The following is a 23,595-nucleotide window of genomic DNA, read 5'->3' as shown; positions in this document are numbered from 1 at the left end:
TGAGGGGGGAGGGCTGGGGGAAGAAAAAGAAGGAGGAGAAGGAGAGGGAAGAAGGGGAGGAACAACAGAGAGAAAGAGAGAAAAGAAAATAAACAAGCAAGCAAAAAAAAGACAGGAAAAGTCTCCTAACCTTGAAGAGATTGGATATCCAGTGTCAGAAAATTTGGAAGACATAGTCTTGGGAGTACTTATTTTATTTATGGTGGTAAATAAAGCCCTCAGGGAAGGTTATTAATTTATCTGTCCTATTTAGTATATTAAATTATACTACTTCATATTCTAGTGGCCTGAAAAAGTTAATTTACCACTTGAATGGCATGAATGATGAATACTTACACCAAGTCCTGGAATTTTCCAATGCTCAACAAACATTTAGTACTTGTTGTTTAGGTCTCACTTGTTTTTTTATTAGTATCTACGAAAAAGGAAAAGAAAATTGTAACATTCTGTTGGGGCTAACAGGGCAGCTGTTGGCTAGGCTAAATATTATCTTGGAGTAAGAAATACTTTAACTTAGGGCACTGATGCTGGGAGATGGAGAGAATATCAGAAAGGATAAAGGCAGGGTGGAAGTGTTGAGAGGGAGGGAGATGATGTCAAAATCCATTGGCTTCCAGTGTTTCTGCTCTTTTTAGCTGGGGTGCAGTAACCTTCCATCTTACAACTTAGGGTTTCTCTAAACTTCATGCCTGCCCTCTCTACCAACGTTTTATGAGCTGTCATGCGGGACTAGAATAGGATTCTGAAAATTAAGAGCTGCTTTTTATTCCACTGGATATATCAGTTGCCTGGGGCAGTAAAATGATTTGAATTAGTTTTGAAATGAAATGTCATTCGTGGGAGAAAAATACACAACAATTTATTTAATTTAAACAACAGGACGGCGAGGAAGAAGCAGACACCCAAGCTACATTTCATATGTAAAATAAGGCTTATGTGACTTTTGGATGCTATAGAAATAAAATGTCTATACTGAGGGGCATAATTATCCACATAAATCTTATATGAGGAACACAGATCAGTACAAAAACAGCTGTACGTTTTGGTTATCTTGGAGGCAATATCTAACCACATAAGGTAAAATTGGATGCTGTTTGCTTTGTCAAAAAGCTGTGAGGATGTCTTTCTGTTCCAGAAAGTGCTTAGTGCAATTAAATGAAAATATACTGAATACATGAGTAAATTCATAAATAGAAATAAAAATGAAATTTCTAAAGTAGGTCCTGGTGAGTCCAAATTTTACAAATTATTAGACGACAATGCACCTAGAAACTAAGACACTAGCTTGAAGGCTTTTTTCATTTCCTTTCTTTTCTTTCTATTTTGTTCCTTTTTTTTTTCTTTTTTTGGTTGTCATTGTTTTGAGACAGTGTCTCACCCTTGCGCCTAGGCTGGAGTGAAGTGGCTCGATCTCCGCTCATTGCAGCCTCCATCTCCCAGCCTTAAGCGATCCTCTCGCCTCAGCCTCAGGGAACAGATGGGACTGAGGGTGCACATTACGGTGCTCGGCTATTAATTTACCTTTGTATTTTTTGTAGAGACAAGGTTTCGCTATGGCTTCAAGACTTTAAAAGGCAACAATGACTCTTTTGAAATTGCCTGCATTATCAAATGCCTGAAGTCAACCACAATGAATGGTGACTATGGTTTCTCCATGACACTAGCAATCCCCTGAAATAAAGGAAGTTAGAATTTCAAAACACCTTTGGGTCTCTGACTCTTCCTCGGTGGCTTCCAGGAGTTTAGGTCAGCCTGCAGGCCCGAGGAGCACCCCGGACACCCCTCCACATGGATTCTTTACATCTTCCTCCCTACCTTGTTTACGCTCTAAGGGGGAGGGAAATGAACAGTCAGGTGAGACCCAGCAGGGGGAGTGGTGAGCTGGTCCGAGGGCAGCCCGAATATGTCCCTGGGTGTGGGTATGGGTGTGGGGCAATTTGGGTGGGAGCAGCGTGGAGGCTCCCAGGACCAAGTCCTGCGCCTCTTTGGCGGGGTGTGTGCAGGAGGAGCGGGGATAAATAGGAGGCTCCCTCCTCCCGGCGACATTCACGGAGCCGGCCGGCAGCCCGCCCTGGGTGTTTCCCTGCCCTGTAGCCAGGGTGCCAGCCTGGGAAGTAGTTTCGTTTCCTTCTGGCTCCGGGATTAGTTTCCAGGCACCCTCTCAGGCGCCCGAGGCCCGGGAAGGGGGCGAAGAAGGAGGGAGACTTGTCTAGGGACTGCCCGGCCCCGCAGAGCGGGTTTGATGGACCGGGCCGCCCCGGGCAGCGGCGCCAGCTCCCTGCCACTGCTCCTGGCCCTTGCCCTGGGTAAGTGGCCGTGCTGGGCACTGGAAACCATCAGGAAAGTCTGGGGCTGGAGTCGCGGGGAGGGCGAACCCTGAACCGAGCTGGCATCTGGACAAGAGGGCGCGCTCGGGCTGGCAGGCGCGGGTTGGAGAACTTTGAAGGCTGGGAGAGCGCGAGGTTAAGGATCTGGCACTTGGGCACCTGGGGCTGCACCTGTTGGAGGCAGTCCCTAGACGCGTGAGGAGGCCCGAGGGCGGAAGCGATTCCGAGGTCCTCGCTGCCAGTGCTGCAAGTAGGCCGCCAGCTGTTGCCTTGTGCGCACAGCAGAGGGCCTGACGGCACCGGCGGGGTGTCCACCGGGGTGAGGCGCTGTGCCCGCGAGTTAGGGCGGGGTGGGGGCGAGCAGGGAAACCCACTAAAGAAGCTCACGTGGGAGTATAGACCAAGAAGCATATCCTGCAGGAGGCAGAAGAACGGGAACTCTTTGACTGGAGGTGTGATCACCTGGCGTTAGGAAACAGTGCCAGCGGGAGGAGAAGTAGCAGGATGCCTAGAGCCCTCCAGAGGCTCTCTCCTGCCTCCTGAGGAGTCAGAACTCACAAAGCAGAGCTAGAACTTCAGATGTGGCTGGAAGCAGGCCTCCCCTTCCCCTCCCCCGAGGGAAGGTAATGAGAAGGCTTCTAGGTAGGAAAAATCCCAACTCCTCAAAGTACACTCTCTGCATCATGGTCATTTTGCAGGGCAGGGAAGGGAAACCAGTGACATTTTCTAATCTTAGCTGGGCTGTAGACAAATCTGGGTTTGGAGCATTTATGTGGTAGGAGGAGAGTCTCCACAGCTGAAGTGTCACCACGATATCACTCCTACCTTCAAGCCTGGGAAGGGGACACCACAAATGAAAAAGAATGGGAATTCCTCTTATGGAGGAAAAAGAGGGGGAGTCTAAATGAAAACTTTCATTTGACTGTGTCCTTGGAGTAAGAGAGGTGGCTAAAAAGGTACAGTGAACTTGGTTGGAGGTGGATTAGACTTAGGACCAAGGTCAGAGAAAATAAACTTATTTAACAAACCCTGAAGAGGAAGGAGTCAGTAGCAATTTAGTGGTAGAGTGAATGTGTACATTCACGAAGAAGACCAATGGGGCTGAAACTTAACCGTAGAAATAGTACTGATGCTTTTGCCAGCATTGCTTGCATGTTCTCTTCCTTCACCATGTCTAAACTGTACAACAGTCAAAATATTCCCTGAGAATCTGTCATAGTCAGCAAGGTGCTGAGGTATGTAGGAATGGAGGTGGGGAAAGGGCTCATGAGATTCCTAAAATAAAGCATGATTCCTGCCCTAGAACTTACACTGAATTTGGAAATGCAAGCCCAGCAGTGTAACCTGTGGAAAAATTCATGAAATCAGAAAAGGGAGAGAGAGCTCAACAGTGGGGCCTGAAATAGTGGGGAAAGGCTAAATGGAGGGCACAAATGCGTGCCTTGAGGCTTGGGTAGAGTTTGCAATAGTAGAGAGGAAAGAGGGAACAGAGACCAGGGAAAAAGCAATTAGTAAAGGGTTGGTGATGTGAATGAGAGTGCTTTACTGGAAAGAGTAGAATTTCTGAGAGGCAAACACATTATGAAGAACTGAAAAAGCCAGATTAGAATATTTGGAAAAGAATCAATAAGCTATTACACACACACACCATCACAGGGCTTGACTAGGGAGTGATATGATGCAAACAATGATTTAAAGGTGATAAATCCGGCAGTGAGGTGCAGTATAGGGAGGGGGGGTGCCTGTGGGCCAGAGGACCTGATTGTCTCATAGGTGTAATATGGGCATGAGCTAATTGGGGCCTAAATTAGGGTGATGTTTTAGCAGAAGTGTCATAGTAGAAATGACTATTTAAAGTCGATGGACATTCTTTCCCCTTTACTATCACACAATATTTTCTTCTCAAAACTTGTCAAAAGACAGAAATGAAAAACAAAGAGCAAAACTCTAATTTAGTGCTGTTGTACACTCAGGGTAACCTAAATGTACAACCCTCCTGTTAAATGATTGGCTTGGGAAATTGAATTTGGTCTCTAGATCCCCTTAAAGCTCTACTTCTTGCAGAATGCCAAAGGATGTAATTTGTTGGCATCACTGTTTCCATTAAGTGGTCCTATTTCTGTCATACACACTTTACTTTTAAGTCCCTTTCCTAAATTATGTCACATATTGTTCTATTGACTTTTTGAAAAGAATGTGAGCAATAAGATGCATGAGGCACTGGTGTGTGTGTGTGTGTGTGTGAGAGAGAGAGAGAGATGGTGGAAATGCAATGAGAGTGGGCATTGAGCAGACATGAGCCCTGGTTCCAGTTCTGCCATTTCATGACTCTAAGATGTCTGTAAGTTACAACTTTCTGGGCATTGTTTTTCTCATTTGTAAAATGAAGAGGTTTCATTAGATGGTGTTGCCCTTTCCATGTCACATTCTTTTCAAAAAGTAAACAACACAACATGTGATGTAAATTAGAAATGGCTTATGTCTATTATAAATGTAGATGCTTCTTACATACATCTGGCATTTAGTAGATGGATCTTTACAGGATAACTTCCATTCTAACATATTGAAATTGTGTACTACTTTCTTTGGGAAATTTTATAAAAACAGAAGTGGGTTTGGAGATATAAAAAGAATGTATACCATAAGCAGATTATATGGTACAAATACATTTAATATAAATATAAATATAAATTATATGTTTATGCATTATCGATATTCTTTATATGCATTAATTTGGTTTTATTTTCTAAAACCATTTAAAGGTGTTTTCTAAGTCAGTAGAAATCCTGAATCATTTAATCTTACTTTCTCAAAAAATGAGATTTTCCAAAAGGGCTCATATTTCTCTACTGTATTTTCTTTTTCTTTCTTTCTTCTTTTCTTTTTTCTTTTTTTCTTTTTTTGAGACAGAGTCTCACTCTTTTGCTCAGGCTCAGGTACAGTGGCATGATCTCTCAGCTCACTGCAACCTCCACCTCCAGGGCTCAAGTGACCCTCCTGTCTCAGTCTTTCCAGTAGCTGGGACAACAGGCACTCGCCACCACACCTGGCTAATTTTTGTATTTATTGAAGAGATGGGATTTTGCCATGTTGGCCAGTCTGGTCTCAAACTCCTGGTCCCAAGAGATCTTAGCAGATAAATATTTGTTGCTGAATTAAGTAGGGAGAGATAGGACATTCAAGTGCAGAATGTCCTATCTAGGGAGACATAGGACACTCAAGTGCAGAGATGTCACATTGCGTATAACAGGAAAAACCAATACTGGAAACTAGTTCTTCTGACTTATTTAAAAAGCATGTAAGCTCATCCTAGCTGTCTCCTACACCTTTGCTTCCCCTACTGCCTACCCACACATTTGTGCCATCCCTGGCTCTGGCTATTCTCTGGCAGATTCTTGGACTCCTGGCTCTTCCTTGCTTCCAGGAAACCCTGCTTCTCCTAGCTCAGGGCCAAACTAGCCTGGCTGATAATGTTCAGTTGCTATTGGTCAGACCACGTGCTTTATTTTGGACTGAGTCTGGCCTGTGTCAGTCTGGACATCCTAGTCTGATAGTCTGATTCTATCCTTGAACTTGTGGGTGACTCCTGTATATTCTCTAGTCTGCTTAGAGCACCAACACCTAGGGGATGCTCCTTTGGGCAGATGGAGAAGGGGTGACATTGCTTTATAGTCTCCCTGATAGAACCCACATGGTAATTACTGAAAATTGGTAAAAAGAGCGTATCTTGAGGCAGGGTCATGTAGTGGTCAAGCCTGTAGACTTTCAACCAGACCTTTGGGGCATGGCCTCCTAGTGCTGTGACTTGCTGGCTCTGAAACTTCGGGCAAGTCTCTTAAACCTACTTGGCCCAGTTTCCTCACCTGTAAAACCTAATAGTAATAGACCAATGCAATTATGTGAATTAAATGCATTACTATGTAAAGCACTTAAAATGTGCCCAAAACATAGAATAAGCATGAGTTATTATAATAGACAGTAGGAAAGCACAGGACAAATCATTAATTGTTATCAATACCTCTTAAAATTTTTTGACATTTTGATTCTGGATACTTCCCGAATATCATCAGGTTCTACTAATTAATGGGAAGATTTTTGTTGCCTTCATTTCTCAAATTCCTGCTCCCGCTAGTTATGAAATAGGTAATAGATAAAAATCCTCAAAAAAAGTTTTATTTTGACTGGTTTTGTAAAAAAGCAATAAATGTAAAAAATAAAGCTGCAAAAGGAAAAGGCATATCCACTCTTGAAAAAATAAATGCCTCTACAGATTCTTCTTCCCCTGCCAATTTTGATCCTAATTTTATGCAATGAAGAGCTTTACTGCACTTGCCTAGCATTGATATCAGACAAAAAAGTTAGACTGCACTAGCAGAGTGAAATAAAATATTTAGAAGGTAATTTTAATATTTTAGGAAATCTCGTCAAAATCGGGTTGTCAGATTTATTTGAATTATATAAGTAATTACCTTAATTAAAAAGAAATAAAACTGTCATTTTAGAAGAATGGATGATGATGCAATGTCAAGAGTTGTTTCCATATATAAGAAAAATACATTAATTTAGGAAAGTTTTCTTAGGACAAAATAATTTCTTCAGATGCTTACGAACAGATAGCCATGCATAAATATTGTTATTCTGTAATGGTTGCCTTGTAACATTGAGAAAGCTGCTTAAACTCCTTTTGTGTAATTCTCTCACCTATAGAATTTTAATAAAGGTAACTATCATTTAGAGACACAGAATTATTTTGAGGATAAAATGAGAAAATGTAGGAAAAGATTTTAGAAGAATAATTGGCAGGTAATATTCAATGTATTATTACTATTTTATCTTCGTGAATATCCAGATAACTTTTCAATTATTTCATGGGTATTTGTCTAAAAAGAACTAGAGTCAGTGTTTATTAAGCCAATTGGAGTGTTAGAGTTTGTACTTTGATCAAAGGAAACTGCCATAATAGTCAACACTGGAGGCAAGCAAAGGAAAATAGGGCAGGAATTTGCCCACCATGGCCACGCTTTCAAAAGTGCTTTGAATTGTTTCCTTAGAATGTAAGCTCCATGACGGCAGGGGTTGTTTACAGTTAGAGCTCAGTTCCTATGTATATAGTAGGTGCTCAATAAATACTGGTTGAATGAATGAATCTCAGTGGGGATAGTCCAGGAAGTCCTTCTAGGTCAGTGACTTCTCAGAGCATATCACAAAGATGTTGATGTGAACTATTCTGTTTCCTCACATACATAGTCACATCCACTCCCCTTCCCCCTGACACACACTTTCCTAGTTTTGATAATCAAAATGTAAGAAACTCACTTTCTCCCAGAACTCTTTGTATCCTATCTTTAATGTCTTCAGATTTGCTAATGATGACTTATTTTTGATATACAGCTCCTTGCTGAGATGGCAGCTGACTCTGGTTTTGCCAAATAGGCTGACCTGGTATGAATTTTGTTCGTGAAAGGTGGTTACTGACTATCGCCATTAGCAAAATATTAACTTAACTAAATGCATAACTCTTTTGCTCATGGCACAGTACTTGGCAGGTTGATGAAAAGTACTATCATTATTTCTAAACATGTGATACTGAGGAAGACAGACCTAAAAGTTTTTACTATTTTAATTTTACTATTTTAAAGTATGTATAATATTGTTTACAGTGTGTCTAAATTGTATTAAACATTAAAGAGAAAAGTCTAAGTGTAAGCTATTGTCTTTCTAGAAAGACTTACATAGGATAGAAATGTTCATTCCAAATGAAGCATTGTATAATAGTTCAATCCTTAAGGAAGTTTAAATTACATAGTACGGATTAAATATGATCTCAGAAAAGGAGAATTTATTACGGGCTGCAGAGATTAGGGGGAAATTCACTAATAGTGACAATTCTTTCTTGGTAGTGGTGAAGGAAAAAATGGGAGAAAAATTAAAAGGTGGACAAATTAACAAATTAATAGTTATCATTTTTTTTGTGTAGCAGTAAGTAGACCCAAATATCTCAAACAAAAAGTTAACTTTGTGCAGTTTTGAAGGAAATAATGTCTGGTTAAGAAAGCACGATTTCCAAAATGAGGGCATTAGTCAGAATCCTGAATTCTTGATACAGTTCTATCTCTGTAGGATATCCTGGGAATTGGAGGCAGGGGATTTTATAATTTAGACAAATTCATGCTTTTTGTTACAAGTTAGACTTAAAATATTACATGGTCTCCTATCTGAGGAATTTATTAAAATACTCTGGAAATATCTAGACTTCCTTTTACCTTATTCCCTACAGCTTGGGGACAAGCTGGCCCCACCTTTTGTGTAAGGTCCAGATGAGTGGTTTGCTGGTTTGCTGGTTTGCTTCATGTTTCTTTTTCTGTGTTCCCTAATCATGTATTGCTAGGCTTTCTTAGGTTGGAGATGGCTCATAATCAGGAGGTCCTCCAGGTTCATCTTAGGGTTACAACAGCACCTGGGAAAAAAAAGACTTTACAGATGTGGGAACTAACACTGTGAAAGATTAAGTAGCTTCCCTAAAACATAGTATATGCTTAGAACTCAAATTCTGATCTTCATGACTCCGCATGTGCTTTCAACTCTACCATGTCCTGCTTTTATGCTTACTGATCTTAGGCTGTGCCAGACCCCAGCTGGTACTGGATCTGCAAAAAATTATACAAAAGTTGGTCAAGAATGCTCTCAAGTCAAATTTAAGAGGAAAGCAATTTGATTAAAATTCATATGTTTTATATTGCTCAAAATGGCTAGCCTTTCCAGGCATATTTATATCTTAAAAAAAGAAATCTTAGTATTTCAATGGTATATCTAATTGTTATAATTTAAAGAAACAATGAAATACTTTTTTAGATGGTTGGAGGGAGATGCGATATTTAATCTTAATTCACATCAATTAAACAAGGTCAAATAACCATGAAATACTTTCATTTATTCTCTACATTTTCTTTCCTGAGGATATGTAGTATATTACTTACCTGACTCATAGACTAGAGGTATTAATTACAAAATGGGGATGAGAAGTTTAACAGTATTCATATTCAGTCACCTTGTTTTAAAGTGATGAGCTAGTTGCATAATAGGATGAATTACTAATACAACATTTTCCTCTTTGCAAGACTGTGGATTTATTCACTTGTTTAACTTTTTTTTTTTTTTTTTTTTTTTGAGACGGAGTCTGGCTCTGTCGCCCAGGCTGGAGTGCGGTGGCCGGATCTCAGCTCACTGAAAGCTCCGCCTCCCAGGTTCACGCCATTCTCCTGCCTCCGCCTCCCAAGTAGCTGGGACTACAGGCGCCCGCCTCGTCGCCCGGCTAGTTTCTTGTATTCTTTAGTAGAGACGGGGTTTCACCGTATTAGCCAGGATGGTCTCGATCTCCTGACCTTGTGATCCGCCCATCTCGGCCTCCCAAAGTGCTGGGATTACAGGCTTGAGCCACCGCGTCCGGCTCACTTGTTTATTTAGTTTTGAAGAGTTACATAAGGAGTGCCTGACACATAGTAGGACCTCAAAACGTATTAATTAAATGAATGAATGAATGTAAGTGGCTATTGGTAGAAGATGCCCAGTCAGTAAAATGACAACAGGTAAAGTAAAAAAAAAAATTTATGTTTCTTGTTGGCAAAACACTGATCCCAGATTCAGAGATGTGGTAGAGGGACAGGTTTCTCCAACCCTTGTTATATGGGACTTGCTGCTAGCAGTGCGACAGATTCTTTCACAAAAGCACTTTTCTTTTTCATGTAGCATTTCTTCTATTTCTTATGTTTTGTATTGAGGATTCAGACTGCTACATGTTTGGTTCAGGGCAGATTTTACCGGTCAAAATGTAAACTTTAAAAATAAGTGTCTAAGTTGGGGAGGGAAGGGCAATGAACTCAGGGCACTCTCCAGTGGTTTATTTAAAAATACCCTTGAATTCTGTGAGATGTCAGATGATATTTCTCTCTTGTGTGATTAAAATTGTTTTTGACAGAAATGATTTTCATGAATAGTGAGTAATCAAGTTATTGAATTCATGGGTTTACGTTTAGTATTAAACAGAAAAACAAACTTTTGGTGGCTCCTATAGAAATAGAAATAGCTTTGCTTTAGAGACTGACTGCAGCCTGAGTTGTTAGTGTTGAGAATCCCTAACTTATTTAGTATTATGTATAAAGATTTCATTACAATCAATTGTCTGAATTTTTTAATAGTTAAATTTAAGCACATTACACACGGATCTTTGTTCTCTACCCTTTGGAGTGAGCTACATAGTCCAGGCCATACTAGAATAGGCGAGAACCGCTTCCCTCTGTCTTCTAGTGCAGAAAGCCTGTAGCACCACCAGGAAATTGTCATCAGAGCTGAATTAAGCACTTACAGGACACTTACACTTGACTTGTTCACGATCACCTTCCTACTGAAATGCCATCTGGGTTTCTGACACTCAACAGGTCTCATCTCTTAGGGTGACAGGCACAGGATGTTACTACATATTCAGGTATCTCCTTGACCTTCTCTACAGAGTATCAACATAGTTACTTACATTTTGGGGAAGGTTATAATTGTAAAAGCATTTTGCTACCCATTATCTCATTTAATCTTCACAATAAAAATAATAGCAGAACAGTTGTGTAATATGTGAGAGGCCCTGTTCTAAGACCATAATAATTCATTTCATCCACATAACATTTATCTAACACAGGAGCTAGGTTGATATCATTATTATTCCCATTTATAGAGTAGGATATGAAACACAAAGGGATTAAGCAACTTGCCCAAGGTTCTCGCTTTAGGAGAACTATGTGTGTGAGGTGACAGTTTTTTCTTAGTCCTGATAAATTTACCACCGTAAATATGATGATAACATTAGAGGAAGCTGAAAGTGGGTAAAGGGTGTGTGAGAATTCCCTGCACTTTGCAACTTTTCTGTGAATATAAAATTTTTCCAAAATAAAAAGTTTATTACAAAAAAAACATACTGCAGGAAATTCCAATTACTAGCCAGTTTAGCTATTCACCTGCTTAGAAAATAGGACTTGACACATCAAAAATCTAGAAAGATCTCAAGTTAACACCCTAACATTACAACAAAAAGAACTAGAGAACCAAGAGCAAACAAACCCCAAAGCCAGCAGAAGACAAAAAAATACCCAAGATCAGAGCTGAGCTGAAGGAGATAGAGACACGCAAAACCCTTCAAGAAATCAATACATCCAGAAACTGGTTTTTGAAAAAATTAATAAAATAGCTAGCTAGACTAATAAAGAAGAAAAGAGAGAAGAATCAAATAAACACAATCAGAAATGATAAGGGAGATATCACCACTGACCCACAGAACTACAAACAAACATCAGAGAATACTATAAACACCTCTATGAACATAAACTAGAAAATCTAAGATAAATGGATAAATTCCTGGACACATACATCTTCCCAAGACTAACTCAGGAAGAAATTGAATCCCTGAACAGACCAATAATGAGTTCTGAAATTTAAGCAGTAATAAATAGCCTGTCAACCAAGAAAAGCCCAGGACCTGATAGATTGATGGCTGAATTCTACCAGAGGTACAAAGACGACTTGGTACCATTTCAACTGAAACTATTCCAAAAAATTAAAAAGGAGGGATTACTTCCTAACTCATTCTATAAGGCCAGCATCATCCTGATACCAAACCTGGCAGAGATACAAAACAAAAAAAGAAAACTTCAGGCCAATATCCTTGATGAACATCAATGCAAAAATCAACAAAAAACCGGCAAACCAAATCCAGCAGCACATCAAAAAGCTTATCCACTACAACCAAGTTGGCTTCATCTCTGGGATGCAAGGTTAGTTCAACATATGCAAATCAATAAATTTGACTCATCATATAAACAGAACTAAAGACAAAAACCACATGATTATCTCAATAGATGCAGAAAGGCCTTTGGTAAAATTCAACATCCCTTCGTGTTAAAAACTCTCAATAAACTGGTATTGAAAGAACATACATGAAAGCAGTAAGAGCCATATATGACAAACCCACAGCCAGTATCATACTGAATGGGCAAAACTGCAAGCATTCCCCTCAGAAAGCAGCACAAGACAAGGATGCCATCTCTCACCACTCTTACTCAACATAGTATTTGATGTTCTGGCCAGAGAAAGAAATAAAGAGTATGCAAGTAGGAAGAGAGGAAGTTGAATTATCTTTGTTTGCAGATGACAGGATCCTATATGTAGAAAACTCCATTGTCTCAGTCCAAAAGCTTATTAAGCTGATAAGCAACTTCAGCAGGCCCAGGTTACAAAATCAATGTGCAAAAATTCCTAGCCTTTTTTTTTTTTTTTTTTTGAGAGGGAATCTCGCTCTGTCAACCAGGCTGGAGTGCCGTGGCACTATCTTGGCTCACTGCAACCTCTGCTTCCCAGGTTCAAGCAGTTTTCCTGCTTCAGCCTCCAAGTAGCTGGGATTATAGGTGCCCGACACTATACCCAGCTAATTTTTGTATTTAAGTAGAGACAGGGTTTCATCATGTTGGCCAGGCTGGTCTCGAACTCCTGACCTCAAGTGATCCATCTGCCTCGGCCTCCCAAAGTGTAGGGATTACAGGAGTGAGCCACCACATTGGCCTAATCCCTAGCATTCGTATACACCAACAACAGTCAATCCAAGAGCCAAATCAGGAATGAACTCCCATTCACAATTTGCCACAAAAAGAGTAAAATACCTAGAAATATAGCTAACAAAGGAAGTGAAGGACATCTTTAGGGAGAACTACAAACCACTGCTCAAAGAAATCAGAGAGGACACAAATGGGAAAACATTCCATGCTCATGGACAGCAAGAATCAGTATCATGACAATGTTCATGCTGCCCAATGTAATTTATAGATTCAGTGCTATTCCCATTAAACTACCATTGACATTCTTCACAGAATTAGAAAAAACTATTTTAAAATTCATATGGTACCAAAAAAAAAAAAAAAAAAAGATAGAGAGCCAAACAACCCCAAGACATTCCTAAACAAAAAGTACAAAGCTGGAGGCATCATTCTACTCAACTTCAAACTATACTGCAAGACTACTGTAACCAAAACAGCATGGTACTGGTACAAGAACAGACACATAGACCAATGGAAGAGAATAGGGAAATCAGAGATAAGACCACACAGATACAACCATCTGATCCTCAACAAACCTGACAAAAACAAGCAATAGGGAACAGATTCCTTATTTAATAAATGGTGCTGGGAGAACTGGCTAGTTATATGCAGAAAATTGAAACTAGACATCTTCTTTACACTATATACAAAAAATAACTCAAGATGGCTTCAATACTTAAATGTGAAACCCAAAACTATAAAACCTCTAGAAGAAAATCTAGGTAATACCATTCAGGACAATGGCATGGACAAAGATTTCATGACAAAAACACCAAAAGCAATTGCAACAAAAGCAAACATTGACATATGGGATCTAATTTAACTAAAGAGCCTCTGCACAGCAATAGAAACTATTATCAGACTGAACAGATAACTTGCAGAATGGGAGAAAAATTTTGCAATCTACCAATCTGACAAAGGTCTAATATCCAGAATCTACAAGGAACTTAAGAAAATCTACAAGAAGAAAACAAACAGCCACATTAAAAAATGGGAAAAGGACATGAACAGGCACTTCTCAAAATACATACACATGGCCAAGAAACATATGAAAAAAAACTCAACATCACTGATCATTAGAGAAATGCGAATCAAAACCACAATGAGATACCATTTTCACACCAGTCAGATTGGCTATTATTAAGAAGTCAAAAAACTACAGATGCTGGTGGAGTTGCAGAGAAAAGGGAATGCTTTTACACTGTTGGTGGGAGTGTAAAGTAGTTTAACCATTGTGGAAGACAGTCTGGCTATCCCTCAAAGACCTAGAGGCAGAGCTACCATTTAACCCAGCAATTCTATTACTGGGTATATACCCAAAGGAATATAAAGTATTCTACTATAAAGATACATGCATGCATATGTTCAGTGCAGCAGTATTCAGAATAGCAAAGATATGGAATCAGCCTAAATGCCCATCAATGATAGACTGGATAAATAAAATGTGGTACATATATACCATGGAATACTATGAAGCCATAAAAAGGAATGAGATCATGTCCTTTGCATGGACATGAAAAAGTTGGAAGCCATTATCTTCAGCAAACTAATGCAGGAAAAGAAGACCAAACACCATTGTTCTCACTTATAAGCGGAAGCTGAATGATGCGAACACAAGGACACATGGTGGGTAACAACGCACACTGGGGCCTGTTGGGGGATAGGGAGAGCATCAAGAAGAACAGCTAATGGACGTTGAACTTAATACCTAGGTGATGGGATGATGTGTGTAGTAAACTACTATGGTACATGTTTACCTATGTAACAAACCTTTATATCCTGCACATGTACCCCTGAACTTAAAATGAAAAAAAAGAAAATAGGGCTGGAAATATACCTGAATCATTTCACTGATTATAATTTCAGGGTCTAGCACAGTGCCTGGCATGCAATAAATCCTCAGTAAATGTTTGATCAAATATTGATTCCATGGATGTTTTGTGAGATTATGTGACATTACAAAAATCGAAAATCACTTTGACTTTTTGGTCATGTCTATGACGGAGACAAAGTCGCAGAGATGGAAAGCAGAATAGGGGCTGGGAGGAGGGGCAAGTAAGGTGTTATCATTTAATGGTTATAGAGTTTTAGTTTTGCAAGATGAAAAGAATTCTGGAGATGCATGGTGGTGATGGTTGCACAATGTGGATGTATTTAATGATACCTTAAAAAAGGTTAGGATAATACATTTTTTGTTATATGTATTTTACCGCAACAAAAATAGTGAAAAAAAAGAAGACAGAGGTAGATTATTTGTGGCAACATATTTATGGTGTAGGAGTCAGCAAAAGAGCTGGCGAAGCTGAGTAAAAAGGAGAGGATAAGTAGGAAGCCAAGAATAGGGGTAGATTTTAGATGGAAGATTTGGGAAAGTCAACCATATCAAATACTCTAATGTGGATGTGAAGGAGGATGAGGCTAAAGAAGAGGCCACTCTTGAGTGAGCTATGAGGAAATTATTGGTGCTCTTGAAAGACAAGAGACAAGAGATTATTGGTAACTGAAGACACACACACACACTCACACACACACACACACTCGACTGAGAGAATAGAAATTGGGGTTGTGGATGGAAAAGAGACAAGATTTGCTTATGAGAATCAACTTCAAATATGTGAAAAGTCATTTCAACCAAGGTTTCGCCTGTATAGTTCAGAGAATACAGCTTACATTAGTGACCTAAAATTCCGGGAAGGCAGCACTTACCTTCATTTGGAAGAATTTTTTTCCCAAATGGAGCTTTGAAAAAAGTGGAGCCAGTTGCCTTGGGATGTGGTGAGCTTCCCCTGCCTGTACACACACGTGGTCTGGATGGTACATAAATGGAGTTGTGTAAAGGTGATTCTTAAGGTGGGTAGGGAGTGGGCTATGACCATCAAGTTTTCTTAGGTTCTTATGAGTACAGGATGATATTACTGCACTTTGGCAATGTTTTTGAGGTTGAAAGATAAAATTTCAGAATAAGAAACTCTCAGTAGATTTCCCTGGGAAGGACAGAAGACACAGGCCACTTGGAATCTGGGAAACCAATAATGAAGAATTTTTAAAAAGACAATTGAGTTTTTCCCCCAAAACTGAATTCAGTAACTGTGTTCTCTTGTGGTCCTCATCTTGGAATATAGGTCCTCGTCTTGGAATTCTATGCCCCAGGCTTAGTTTTTGTGTTAAAGACATTGCATATTTCAGATCTTACCATCTATTAAAATAAGAATGACAGACTGATAGCTTACTATGAAGGGGAAAAATAAAGCACAACTACAATAGGTAAATGACATTGACAAAAATTTCAAATATTGTTACATCAGGAGACAGTTATCTGTAACATTGCCATCCTGTGATAGAAGACTTCTGTGAGGAAAATCCCTGCTCATTTTTAGGTAAAAGACAATCATCATGCAATGGAGGGTCAGAAGAGTGATTGGAAGTTTGGTTGAGATATGAGATGAGACTACACACAAAATAATAAACTTCACTTCCACTTGCCTTTGCAGAGACATAACAAAGAATACACACCTCACTCTTAGTGATTTCCACACAGCAGTTGTCTTCACTATCAAATACTTAGTGAGTGGTTTTCTATACTAGTCAGATTCTTAATTGGGAATCTGTCTTTCAGGATGTGGTGGGCAGGCCTTGAGAAGCTTCTGGCAATATGTGTTGTGACTATTTCTTAAGGAGTCTTCTTTTCATAGGCCACACAACAAAATCAATTGAATTGTTTCATAGTCACACCAAACACACCAAGAAGGCCATTGTTTCTTAATACTTTTCTGTATAATTCGTCACTCCGGCTGAACAGTTTTACTCATTGTCTCCCAAAGACACCAAGCTCATTTCTATGTCATTTCCTTTGGTCCTCTGTTTTAAGTTCTGTGAAACTTTTCTTTTGATTTCTCCAACTTAACACATTGCCACTTTTTGGAATTCCAATACAATTTATGTTCTAAATACCTGATGCCTAAAATATTCTGCCTAATCTTTCTTTCTTTATATTCCTAGTCTCTGCAAATGGTTTTATTGATAAAGATGATAATAAATTCAATGCTAAGTTGTGTTGGCTTACTCTAACTCATTCAAAGGGTTTAAGTACTGGGGCTTTTTCAGGTTGGGTGAGCATCTACTCTGAAATCTTATGTTCTTTTCTTTACCATTATTAACGTTTGATGCCTATTTCCTCATGGATCAGAGACCGTGTTATCACTAGATCCAGAAACCAGTGCCACAGTTTCACCTCACTTTGCACTTGGATAATCCTCCTTGAAAACAAATTGTCCTTTTTCCTTGGTTCTTTCACCTCCTCTCTTTGAATTACTATGGAAATTCAGTTAGCCCAAAACTTTTCATTCAAATTGTCACAATGTCTAACTGCCTGGTTTGGCCTTACTATAAAGGAATGGGAATCAAAAAGTCAAATTTTGACAACTGATGATTTCTGAGAAACTGGCTTCAGGTTATTTTGGAGTTCCTACTAAATTTAGTCACTCAATCAATTTGTCACAAATTTAATAACGGTAATAGTAAAAAAAAGTGGTGATTTACCGGCAAAGGCATTGTCATGTTGACAGTTTTCAGATACCTGAATTAGTTTGTATATGACAGGTTGTTAAATTACTTTCCCTTCTGGGTTGTAAAAATATAAGATTGTGAAGTACTTTTATGAGTTGAAAACCATATTATCAATCACTTTTAGCCTTTCCTAAACATCAAGATATTATTTCTACCAATTCAGAATAGAGTTTTACGTTGGAGGAAGAAGGAGTTCATATTTTATTTTTCTGAATTTGAATGAACATACACTATTTGTAAAGACCCTCTTCTTTTTTTTCTTTGCTCCTGTCTCTGCTTCCCATGTTGGCCCTGGAAACCCAGAAGCCTGTCTTTCAGTTTTAGAGAATAGGCAGTTCTCCAGAAGATATCATTTAAGAGAACTTGGAAAATCCCTCTTTGTCCTGGAAAACTGTTTCCCAGGAGATGTACTGATGCCTAAATTGCTCACTGTGTTGGGACACAAATATTGTGCACTTCCTAAGAGTCTTTCAACCACCTTCATTGCCTCTTAGTCAGCTCCTCCCCATGCCAGGTTGCTCCACTTTGAGACTTGGATAAAACACCATGTCCCAGGGTGTGAGTTCTGGCCTCTCAGTCACCAAGGGGTCAGAATAGACGGAGTTAATACTCAGTGGCATGAATTTTGTCCAGTGGGAAATTGGCGATGAAAGTGATTGGGTCTGATACATTCTTCCTTCTTTCATTTTTTTTTTCCAGTGGACTGCTTCAAGGTGTGAGTCTTTTTCTTGAACCATTCATGCGGCCTACATATTAGTGAACTTGCTGTCTGAGCAAATTTCTGTGTTTCTCTGCATCTCGCTTTGGTACTACACACTGCATGATAGATGCACACATTTTATTGTTTTGTGCCTTTTTTTTTGCTTCATTTCCTTTCTTCCTTATTCTCACTACCCCAAGCTTGTAACTCTCAAATAAAGTGGTAATCCCTTAGTCTGTATATCAGGTTCTGCTTTCAAGGAAACCCAGGTTGAGACACTCTAGATTTTAGAGTGTTTCTTTTGAGTTAAATAATTTCTCTCTTTGCAGGTCTGCTTTGAAAGCAAATACATTTAGAAAGAAAAATCTGTTCAAGAATTGTGTTCTCCTTGGGGCCATGTTAAAGCAGAATGAGGACAATGGTTTATAGGTGGGCAAAAGACAAGAAGAAGAAAAAGTAGAAAAGAGTTAACAAAAAAGGAGAACACTGTCACGTTTCACCCATTTCACAGTTCTCATCTCAGCTAACCACAAACCCAGTGTTAAACAATATTTTCACTCCCTATTTTTTTTTTCAAACTCCACATTAGATAGGGTCTCTTTTTGGACTTGGAAATTGCTCCGTGTATAGTATGCTTATTTAAGGTTCTGTTTTCTTCCTAACAATGAAGATGTAATAAGAAAGTTCCCCAAATGCTTATCGCTTTTACTCCTAGTGTTGATTTAAACTTAAAAACTTTATTTTTTACAAATTAGAGATATGATTTATAATTCACTTGATTTTTAGTTATTACTCTCTATGATCTGACTTTATCAGCTATATTTGTATTATTGAATCATTTAACCAACCAACTGAATCAGTAATCCCAACCGACATAAATGGTATGCTGAGTCACTGGCCGAACTCTTCTGAAAACACAAAGAACTATGCATGTAGAAGATGCCATATTCCTATTAATTAGCTGAGGCACATTAACTTCAAATTTTTTTCACAAATTAGAAAGAACAAGCAGATAGACCAAGATATAGTTTTGTCTCATTAAGTACATATGAAAAAGCATACTGTTGAATGTATGCCTATATATGTGTATTCATCTTTCGTAGTGTATATCAGAAACATATTTTATACACAGTGAAATCACACTATAAATGTAGAAATTTGTCAATATCCACTTACGAGGCTGCGAATCTAGTTTCTTACCAGGGTAATTTAAATTTTTGTTCTTTTATTTCTGGTCACTTACAGCTACTATTTTTTGAGCGCTTACCCTGTGCAAGGCATTACCTAGGTTAAAAATTCATAATTTCTACCCTCCACCTTGTTTTAAGCACACAGCTAAATTTTCGCCAGGCTATGTAAGTTAGGTATTATGGGCCTCAGTTTACAGAAGAGGACCCTGAAGCTCAGTGGTTGAGAAACTCAATCCTAATTATAAATGTGGTGCTTAAAAGGTCCTAGGATTCAAAAACAGCTCCATTTGACCCCAAAGCTGCCTTTTCTCCATTACTCTGCACTGCTTCTCTTTAATATAAATAAAATTATAGTGGCGTGACTATGAAATATTCTTCTGATTTCTGCTTATGTTCATAGGTTGATAAATTCTTCTTTGACTTAAAGCTAGATTTTCTAATGAGACATGAAATGTGATTCTAATCTCTTGGCTCTGTCGCCCAGGCTGGAGTGCGGTGGCCGGATCTCAGCTCACTGCAAGCTCCGCCTCCCAGGTTCACGCCATTCTCCTGCCTCCGCCTCCCAAGTGGCTGGGACTACAGGCGCCCGCCTCGTCGCCCGGCTAGTTTTTTGTATTCTTTAGTAGAGACGGGGTTTCACCGTATTAGCCAGGATGGTCTCGATCTCCTGTGTGATCCGCCCGTCTCGGCCTCCCAAAGTGCTGGGATTACAGGCTTGAGCCACCGCGCCCGGCCGATTCTAATCTTAAATAACACAATTTGGCAAGGAATCACTGGATTTAGTATACATAAGTAGAAGTTTGGAGTGTATCTAGGAAGATGTCCTGAATCATCAGAATATAAATGAATGGATATTTTGTGATATTATATTTATTTTTAAAATACAAAATGCACTTGGCTCTAAAAATGGAAAATTCAGCTCAGAGATGAGGCAAATGCAACATACATGAGTGTTTAAGTTGGTCATATATGATCTTTTTAAATAGTTGACCCAGCTGGTGTACTACTTACCTCAGCATTAGCAGTGACTTTGAGACAGCGTGTCATGCTCCTTGTCAGGCTGCCTCTTTTTGAATGCTCGTATTGTTTACGCTGACTTCATTCCCCATGCTGACTGATGGGGATAATACTTTTAATACATTCTGTAATATTTAACTTGAGAATCTCAAAATGCATAAAAGTAAATACAGCCATGATTCACTGAAGTAGAATTGGGTTTATTTTCCTTTTGTCTTTCATTTTATGAGTGGAGTTGATATTTTAAAACTATCCCCAGAAATAGGGACTAATTTCTAGTCACTTAGCAAATGCAGTTAACATTATTTTATTTTGTTTTTTTTTGCTTTAATGCACCTGAGAAATTCTTCAGGTCATGCAAAGCAGAGAGGTATGGACAATAGGTTGAATGAAAGAATCAGACAACAAAAAGATTGTGAAATATTTGAATGATAGGTGAAACCTGACCAAAAAAGCATTTAAAAGGAAAAGTGTAAAACCATTTTCTTAAGGTAAAAAAAAAAATGCAACAAAACAGAACTACAGCAATGAAAAAAGGAAACCATAAATACATTGCTTTCCAGCATTGTAAAAGATAGAGGAGCTTCATTTTACGGTAAGGAGAATAAAACCCCGGTATTAATGTGACAGGCAAAAAGGGATGCTATGTTATGGGGAGCTCCCAGTGTGGGGTCTGAAAGCCCCACTTTATTCTATCTTTACCAGACCATGTGGGATGGCACTTTATTTTGACTTTGCATTTAGAACAGGATGACAAGGCTTGTGAGGGGTCTTGATGATACCATAAAATATGATAGAAGGAACCAGGATGTTTAGCCTGAAGAAGTGAAATTCTTTCAGGAAGACTTGATAGCTGGCTTCAAGTATAGGAGAATCTGTCAAGGAAAAGAGAGCTTAGACTTATTTTAGGTGACTACAAAGAGCAGAGTAAAATAACAGGAAGGCAAAAAACCAGCTCAATATAAAGAAGCATTTAGAGCTTTAGAAGTAGGTGGTTAATTTTTTTGAATGAATGAATGATCATGATTGAAAGAATTGATGAATTGTCTCCTTGAAATGGCATATTTTGGAAGAGATTGTAATTTCTGTGCTGAAATTTTAAATATAGGCTTGATGAACTTTCCCAGAGGATGATTTCTGGGGAGTTGAGAGTTAGTTGGTGGGAAATTTTAAACTTTTAGTTTTTACTAATTCTAAATTTTAACATAACCTGTGATCTTTTTGAGTGGAAATCTTACTATGTTTTCTACAGCTGAGTATCATATTTTCCTTCATTTTCTTTAAAATACAATTCATGCTTTCCCTGATAAAGATGATTATTTTAATAATGTATGTTCCTTTAAACATTCTTATTTCACTGGATTTTCAGAATTCTGCCCTTAATCAGCCTTTTCTTTTCACATTGCCTTTTTTTTTGAGAAGTCTATTCTCATGGAATTAAATTCCAGTTTATTTTCCATGATTCCCCAAAATAGAACCTGTAGCTTGGCTTTGCTCCAAAGTTCTGGATCTACACCTCATCTACTGTCTTCTAGATGAGCCATAGTCATCTCAAAGTCAGTGACCCAAACTGAATTCCTCTCTACACTCAGCCTGTTTCCCTTCTGTGTACCTTGTATCTTTGTGATTGGTACCACAATCCAGACAGTTATTCAAGTAGCAAACTCTGGGGTCATCCCAGACTCCTTTTTTTCACTTCCAGTCACCAGGTCTTTCATATTTCATTTATGGCTATCCCTTATAGGCCTTTCTTCTTTTCTGCATACCCGGAGCTACAATCTTGGTTTAGGTGTGTCTGAATCACCCATGCTGATATTAAAGTAGCCTTTTCAAAATGGAAAAAAGTAAAAAAATGATTCTGTTGTTTCTCACTTGAAACTTTTCAGTGGTCTCAACTTAACTGCATAACAGAATCCCAACTAATCCACATGGCATTTAGGCCTTTTGTTGCCTACTTGCTTGCCAGGCTCCTCTTCCATCACAATCCCCACCTACCCTCCAAAGAAGCAGGAAAAGTTGTGCTGTTTCATGCCATGTCTTTTAACAAGTTATTCCTTTTGCTTACTACAAGTTGTTTGTCTTTTTTTTTTTTTTTTTTTTTTTTTAAGAATGCCCTGGTTAACTATGACTTTATTTATCCTTTTCTTAAAATTAATTATATTTTAATAAAATGATAAGTATACATTTTTTAATTTAAAAAATCAGTACTAAGAGGCTTGTAACAATAAATAGCAAATCTTTGCACCATACTTTTCTGCCTCTCTACCAACCACTTTTGACTTTTTTTGATGTTTCTTCTGGTATTCAACTGTTTACTGCAAATAATTTCCTTATAATGCTACTTCTTGACTTGTCAGGTTTAGACTTTATGTGCTGACCTTATCTTCTCTCATAATTCCAGGACCGATACTCAAAACATTTAAGAACTGGCACAGCACACACTGATTAGTCACAACCAGTTATCCCATATGGTATATGTGGGCTAATTACTGGCCCTGAGTTTATGAACATATTTTGTTAAATTATCAATATTGACATTATTATAACCACATAAATATTATCCACTGCTGAAACAATTAACATATTATGATTATTATCTTGTTTACACTTTTTTTTGTTTTTTATAAAAGTTATTAACTGATGCTTTTAAAAATCATTTATTCCTCATTAAGAACTCATGGCAAATCTCAATTTCTCCATGAAGTCTTTGCCACTAAGCAGAGTTGATTCTCTATCCTATTACTTCTGCATTATCATCGTTGTTGTACATATTATGCTGTACCTTAAAGATTTGTGTGTCAGCCCAGGCTTGGTGGCGTGTGCCTGTAACCCTGGCAGTTGGGGAGGCTGAGACGGGTATATCACTTGAGGTCAGGAGTTCAAGACCAGCCTGGTCAACACAGTGAAACCCCATCTCTACTAAAAATACAAAAATTAGCCAGGCATGGTGGCAGGCACCTATAATCCCAGCTACTCAGGAGGCTGAGGCATGAGAATCGCTTGAACCTGGGGGGTGGAGGCTGCAGTGAGCCGAGATTGCACCGCTGCCCTCTAGCCTGGGAAACAGAGTAAGGTTCTGTCTCAAAAAAAAAAAAAAAAAAAAAAAAAAAAAAAAAAAAAAAAAAAAAAAAATAAATGGGTGGAATTTCATACTAAAGTAGGAC

At 38.7% G+C, this 23,595-nt stretch overlaps 1 protein-coding gene across 1 annotated transcript in view; it reads left to right on the top strand.

Annotated features, from left to right (window-relative positions):
- Positions 1–1,881: 1,881 nt before the first annotated feature.
- Positions 1,882–23,595, top strand: part of BTC (betacellulin) — a 53,682-nt gene continuing 31,968 nt past the window's right edge. The window contains exon 1 of the mRNA XM_017852979.1: positions 1,882–2,306. Coding sequence (XP_017708468.1) covers positions 2,243–2,306 — 64 coding nt within the window. The 5' untranslated portion in view covers positions 1,882–2,242. The remainder of the gene's footprint in view (positions 2,307–23,595) is intronic.

Source organism: Rhinopithecus bieti, unplaced genomic scaffold, assembly GCF_001698545.2.
Source record: "Rhinopithecus bieti isolate Rb0 unplaced genomic scaffold, ASM169854v2 scaffold_35319, whole genome shotgun sequence".
Taxonomy (NCBI): Eukaryota; Metazoa; Chordata; class Mammalia; order Primates; family Cercopithecidae; genus Rhinopithecus; species Rhinopithecus bieti.
This window is presented reverse-complemented; position numbering and strand designations above follow the sequence as displayed.